This window comes from Otolemur garnettii, unplaced genomic scaffold (genome assembly GCF_000181295.1).
Source record: "Otolemur garnettii isolate 467f Iridium unplaced genomic scaffold, OtoGar3 scaffold00099, whole genome shotgun sequence".
Classification (NCBI taxonomy): Eukaryota; Metazoa; Chordata; class Mammalia; order Primates; family Galagidae; genus Otolemur; species Otolemur garnettii.
The window spans coordinates 1,261,521-1,268,055 of NW_003852494.1; the positions used below are offsets into that span (position 1 = coordinate 1,261,521).

The window sequence follows — 6,535 nt, forward strand, 5'->3', positions numbered from 1 at the left end:
CATTGTTGTTTGGCGGGTCCGGGCTGGGGATTCGAACCCACCACCTTAGGTGTACGTGGCTGGTGCCTTAGCCGGTTGAGCTATAGGCGCCGAGCCGCTTGATTTTATTCTTGATAGATAAATAGACTAGAATGATTACCTATATTGTGTGTGATAATTGTTTATGACAAAAATAAGATTGATTTAGAACAGAGTACATTACCGTATGTTTGTATAAATAGTCATGACAAGAACTATATGAATAATTTCTACTCTATGGAGCTCTGGATCTCTGATGAACTTAATTTAAAAGGGGAATTGTGGGAGGAGAATATTTTGTTTTGATGTCATGTTTAACATTACACTTTTATCTCACCTTGACACTTTAAAGTTGGTGTTGGTATTAGGAGATCTGCACATCCCACACCGGTGCAACAGTTTGCCAGCTAAATTCAAAAAACTTCTAGTACCAGGAAAGATTCAGCACATTCTCTGCACAGGAAACCTTTGCACCAAAGAGAGTTATGACTACCTCAAGACTCTGGCTGGTGATGTCCATATTGTGAGAGGAGACTTCGATGAGGTGATGTATTTTCCTTTCCCTTTTTTGATTCTTATATAAGCTATATCCTTTAGATGAGGGTCCCTCAACTAGCGACCTCTCTTTTTTTCAAATATAAAAATTACTACATATGCTCCTCTTCTCTGTTTGAAAAAAATGACTAGATTTAAACTATCCAGTAAACATATTTAGTACTTGATACTGAGTAAAAGTGGCTTTATTGTTTTTTGATAGTGCTATTTAATTTATATAAAGTTTTTAGTTTTTGTTACGAACTTCTTGCCACCACTACCTCCACTCCAGTCCAAGCTGCCACATTTCTTAGATTCCAAATTTCTAATTGTAAACTTCCTCCTTCCACAATTTGTTCTCCAAGTAGCAGCCAGAGTGATCTTTTTAAGTGAAGTAAGATCGTGTCACTACTCACCTGGCAGCCCTCCTATGGCTTCCTTTCTCAAGAGTTGACTTTATAGGGCATGAGAGAGTTTTGAGGGAATGAGAACTGAGCTGTATCTTAGATGTGATGCTCACACAACTGTGTGCATTTGTTGAAACCCATTGAATTATACACTAAAAAGGGTGATTTTACTGTGTGTAATTTATACCCCAATAAACCTGACTTTAGGCTCGGCGCCTGTGGCTCGGAGCCTGTGGCTCAAGTGGCTAAGGCGCCAGCCACATACACCTAAGGTGGCGGGTTCGAATCCAGCCTGGGCCCGCCAAACAACAATAACGGCTGCAATCAAAAAATAGCCGGGCATTGTGGCAGGCGCCTGTGGTCCCAGCTACTTGGGAGGCTGAGGCAGGAGACTTGGTTGAGCCCAGGAGTTGGAGGTTGCTGTGCGCAGTGAAGCTATGGTACTCTACCCAGGGGCTCAGCTTGAGGCTCTGTCTCAAAAAAAAAAAAAATAAAATAAAATAAAACCTGACTTTAAAGAAAAAAAATACCCCTGTAGACAGACACATATGGTATCGTCACTATGCTGGGTCTTGTTCTTTGTGCATCTACATTACCTGCTTCAAAGAGTACCACTAGGACGATTCAGCAACCAATCCTATTACCATTTCTCAAAGTATGAAAAACGCACCTACCTTCCACATGTTAGAAATGAATGATCCCCTTGGAGTTATTCAAGATTTTTCTTAATTATTTCAATAAAATGGTGTTGTTTCCAATTTAAAAAACAATAGAATTATATGAATCAAGAACTAAGGAAATTTTCAACACTAAATCACAGTAATTATTTTAGACAGTACATTATTACGTAGGTTTAAAAATCAAGTAAGTGGGAGGGAGAAGGAGGGGACAGGTAAATTCAGACTTAATAAGTACAATGCACACTATCTGGATAATGTGCACAGTTATAACTTTGATTCAAATGGTACAAAATCAATTAATGTAATCAAAATGTTTGTAGCATTTTAATATTCTGAAATAAAATTTTAAAAGGAGGAAAAATAAATAAGGAGTTCTGGAGTTCCACTTTTATCCATAAGTTAATAATGAAGTTTTTAAGGCTGGGTGCAGTGGCTCACACCTATAATCCTAGCACTCTGGAAGGCCGAGGCAAGTGGATTACCTGAGCTCACGGTTTCAAGACCAGCCTGAACAAGAACAAGACCCCATCTCTAAAAACAGCCAAGCATTGTAGCAGGCACCCATAGTTCCAGCTACTCAGGAGGCTGAGGCAAGGGGATTGGTCAAGCCCAAGAGTTTGAGGTTGCTATGAACTGTGATGCCATGGCACTCTACTAAGGGCTACAAAGTAAGACTCTGTCTCAAAAAAAAAAAGACAATTTTGGCAAATTACTTCCCATTTCTGACCCTTAGTAAATATGATTGGAATAGATGATCTTTAAGATGCCTTCCAGTGCTGACATTGTATGATTCACCATGATGAACTTTATTCCAGTTTGAAATTTTTATTTTATAGTTCTGGGAATATATACCTTTCATAAAGTAAACTTGGCTGATGGTCTTTAATGGGGTTCCTTTCTACCAAACTTAATGGGCATATTGTGTTTTGCTTCTGTAGTGGATTTAAAAAAGAGTTTGGGCCAGGTGCAGTGGCTCATGCCAGTAATCTCAACACTTTGGGAGGCTGAGGCAGGAGGATCACTTTGAGTCCAAAGTAGGACACAAGCCTGGATGACATAGTGAGACAGAATTTAGCTGGGCATGGTGGCACAAGCCTGCAGTCTCAGCTACTTGGGAGGTTAAGGTAGGAGGATTGCTTGGGCCCAGGAATTTCCCCAAAGATAATTGGAGAAAAGCAAAGTTTGAATAAACCAGGGGTGACATGCAGCAGGGGAATGAATAAGAAGGGGCAAACTTCTTGTCAATTAGAACATAGGTCTGGTTTATTAAAAAATTTATATATGTATGTGTGTATCATTTAATATTATAGCTTCTTTTTGTGATATGTTGAAGACAGTTTAATTAGCAGGAGTTAAATTTTTTTGTTTCTAGTTTTTTAAATTCACAGACCCTGGAGCAATACTACCAGGGTTTGGATCTTAGCTCAACCATTTACTAGTGTGTGATTTGGGGCAAGTTATTTTGTGCCTGTTTCCTCATCTACAAAATCGGAATCATAACCTACCTCTTAGGATTGTTTGTGAATATTAAATAAATTGATATTTGTAAAACCCTTACAATAGTGCCTGGCTTAGTTATACTAAGTGCTATTATTATTATTTTAACCTATCTACATAATTTTTTTTTTGTTTGGGTTTTTTTTTTTTTTTGAGACAGAGCCTCAAGCTGAGCCCCTGGGTAGAGTGCCATGGCTTCACTGCTCACAGCAACCTCCAACTCCTGGGCTCAAGCGAGTCTCCTGCCTCAGCCTCCCAAGTAGCTGGGACCACAGGCACCCGCCACAACGCCCGGCTATTTTTTTTTTTTGGTTGTAGCCATTATTGTTGTTTGGCGGGTCCAGGCTGGATTTGAACCCGCCACCTTAGGTGTATGTGGCTGGCACCTTAGCCGCTTGAGCCACAGGCGCCGAGCCTATCTACATAATTATTATATTAAGGCCTAGGATATAATTTGAACATACCCTAACTTAAAGGTGATATGCTTAATGTAGAAGAAAATCACATGTTGTGGCAAATAATTATTCTTTATAGCATATAGAAAAGAACCCATATTCCCTAGGAATAAACACAATGAGGGGATTGCATGATATATTCCAGTTTACATGGAGTAAGTTATATTTTAAGCATAGTTGCAGTCTTAGGGACTGAGAAAAAATTAAATATTTGTAAATGTGTTTGTTATGGGCCACAGTATCAAAACATCCATGAGATTGAATGTTTAAGCAGATTGCTTTTTAAAAAAATATTAGTATGTATAAAATGTATATTTTCTTCTGTTTCTTAGAATCTGAATTATCCAGAACAGAAAGTTGTGACTGTTGGACAATTCAAAATTGGTTTGATCCATGGACATCAAGTTATTCCATGGGGAGACATGGCCAGCTTAGCCCTGTTGCAGAGGCAGTTTGATGTGGACATTCTTATCTCGGGACACACACACAAATTTGAAGCATTTGAGCATGAAAATAAGTTCTACATTAACCCAGGTTCTGCCACTGGAGCATATAATGCCTTGGAAACGTGAGTAGTATATACACTTTGGGAATTTAGAGGCTTTAGTAAATTTAAAAATTGCATGTGCAACATTTCACAAAAGAGAAATGTGGCTGGGCAGGTAGTGGCTGATGCCTGTAATCCTAACACTTTGCAAAGCTAAGGTGGGTGGATTCCCTTAGCTCAGGAGTTCGAGGCCAGTCTAAGCAAGAGTGAGATTCCCTATCCCTAAAAAAAAAAAAAAAGAAAAGTCAGGTATTGTGTGGGTTCCAATAGTCCAAGCTACTTGGCAGGTTGAGGCAAGAGGATTGCTTGAGGCCAAGAGTTTGAGGTTGCTGTGAGCTGAGACGCTATCGCATCCCACCAAGGGTGATATAGTGAGACTGTCTCAAAAGAAAAAATTAAATGAAAAAAGAAACGCAGCTATTTAATTCTAGCCTTTTTGGCAATCTTTTGGTAATTGTTCTTTTTAATATGTTACAGATTCTTCTTGAATCCAAATTGTCATCTTAAACTGAAATTTGTGGTGCTGCTGCTTTTTAGTACAAAACACTGACATTATTTATTTTTTCTTCTAGAAACATTATCCCATCATTTGTGTTGATGGATATCCAAGCTTCCACAGTGGTCACTTATGTATATCAGCTCATTGGAGATGACGTGAAAGTAGAACGAATTGAATATAAAAAGTCGTAAAGCCAGTCCTGTCTTGATGACTTTTCTGGTTTTGTTGTTGTTGTTCATTCCTCTGTTCAGATCAAGTAATTAAACATTTAAGAGTCACAAAATTCTCTCACTTTTATAATATTTTGCAGTAAAATATAATATCTTTGTTAATATTAATACATAATTGCTCTAAGCTTCTGGTAAACTATGAGAATATATTTAGTTTACAGTTTATGGCTTCTATGAAAAAATGTCCACCACACCGTAAATGGTCATGTGCTGAGAAAAATTTATCCCTGTAAATAACTTCAAAGTTAATATTTGGAACTTTATCCTAAAAGTAGTGCATGAAAAGAAAGAATTTAGACTTTCTTGTATGCATTTTTCTCTTCCCCAGTAATAAACATTTACCTTTCATTTATACTTTATTGATAACCTGTGTTTAATTTTTAAAAACATAAAAATGAAGGACCAAATGAAACTGCAGATAGATGTATTAAAGTGAAGAGGTAGATGAGATAACTTTTCAGAGGTCTCTTCTCACATTCTGTCATCATGTTTTGGGGTTTTTTTTGAGACAGAGCCTCAAGCTGTCACCCTTGGTATAGTGCTGTGGCATCACAGCTCACAGCAACCTCCATCTCCTGGGCCCAAGTGATTCTCCTGTGTCCGCCTCCCAAGTAGTTGGGATTACAGGTGCCCGCCACAATGCCCGGCTATTTTTTGGTTGCAGCTATTGTTGTTTGGCGGGCCCGTGCTAGATTCGAACCGCCAGCTCAGGTGTATGTGGCTGGCGCCTTAGCTGCTTGAGCCACAGGCGTGGAGCCCTGTCATAATGTTTTACTCAGATTTTATTTTCTAAATAATATACTAAATTGACTCTTAAATCAGCAGTGATTCTCTAAACTGTTGCTATTCCCATTTTTCAAGGTTTAACAAAATATATGTGTGTGTGCATGCATATGCATACATAATACATATATATATATATATATATTTTTTTTTTTTTTTAAGACAAGAGTCTTAGCAACCTCAAACTCTAAGGCTCAAGCAATCCTCTTGCTTCAGCCTCTCAAGTAGCTGAGACTATAGGTGCCCGCCACAATGCCTGGCTATTTTTAGTGATGGGGTCTCACTCTTGCTCAGAGCTCCCTCTGGTCTTGAACTCCTGAGTTCAGGCGATCTGCCTTGGCCTCCCAAAGTGCTAGGATTATAGGCATCAGCCACTACACCCAGCCCTAAAATATATTTTTTTTAAAGTTGAGGCTGGGTGTGGAGCTTCACACATGTAATCCTAGCACTCTGGGAGACAGAGGCAATAGAATTGCTTGAGTGCAATAGTTTGAGACTAGCCTGAGCCAGAGTAAAACCTCATCTCTACCAAAAATAAGTTGCTGCTTACATTGAGGAGTTTGAGGTTGCAGTGAGCTATTGAGCCACTGCGCTCTAACCCAGGCAATGGAACAAGACTGTCTCAAAAAAAAAATCTCAGTAGTGTAGCTACTTTTAACTTAGTCTACTTTGTGAATTCAAGCATTTGTGTGGAGTTTTCATGAGATAGGGCAAACCTATATTTAAATTTCTAAGTTGTATTGAGGTAGCATATATTAATCAGGCACCTACTTTGCAAATTACAGCATCATCTCTATTAAACACTATTCTATATCTGGATATTTAAAAGTTTTTCTTAGCCCACTGAAGACAATACTTGTGGAATATTCTTTTTTTTTTTTTTTT

At 38.5% G+C, this 6,535-nt stretch overlaps 1 protein-coding gene across 3 annotated transcripts in view; it reads left to right on the top strand.

Moving 5' to 3' along the window:
* VPS29 (VPS29, retromer complex component) overlaps positions 1-6,535 on the top strand; it is a 20,590-nt gene that overhangs the window by 6,417 nt on the left and 7,638 nt on the right. For 2 of the 3 annotated variants that reach the window (XM_003795995.3, XM_003795994.2), the window contains 3 exons: positions 371-562; positions 3,924-4,159; positions 4,711-5,225. In XM_003795995.3, the coding sequence (XP_003796043.1) occupies positions 371-562; positions 3,924-4,159; positions 4,711-4,828 (546 nt within the window). In that variant the 3' untranslated portion in view covers positions 4,829-5,225. Of the gene's footprint in view, positions 1-370; positions 563-3,923; positions 4,160-4,710; positions 5,226-6,535 lie in introns of those variants that run through there. The other variant, XM_023516839.1, reaches the window with a different exon arrangement.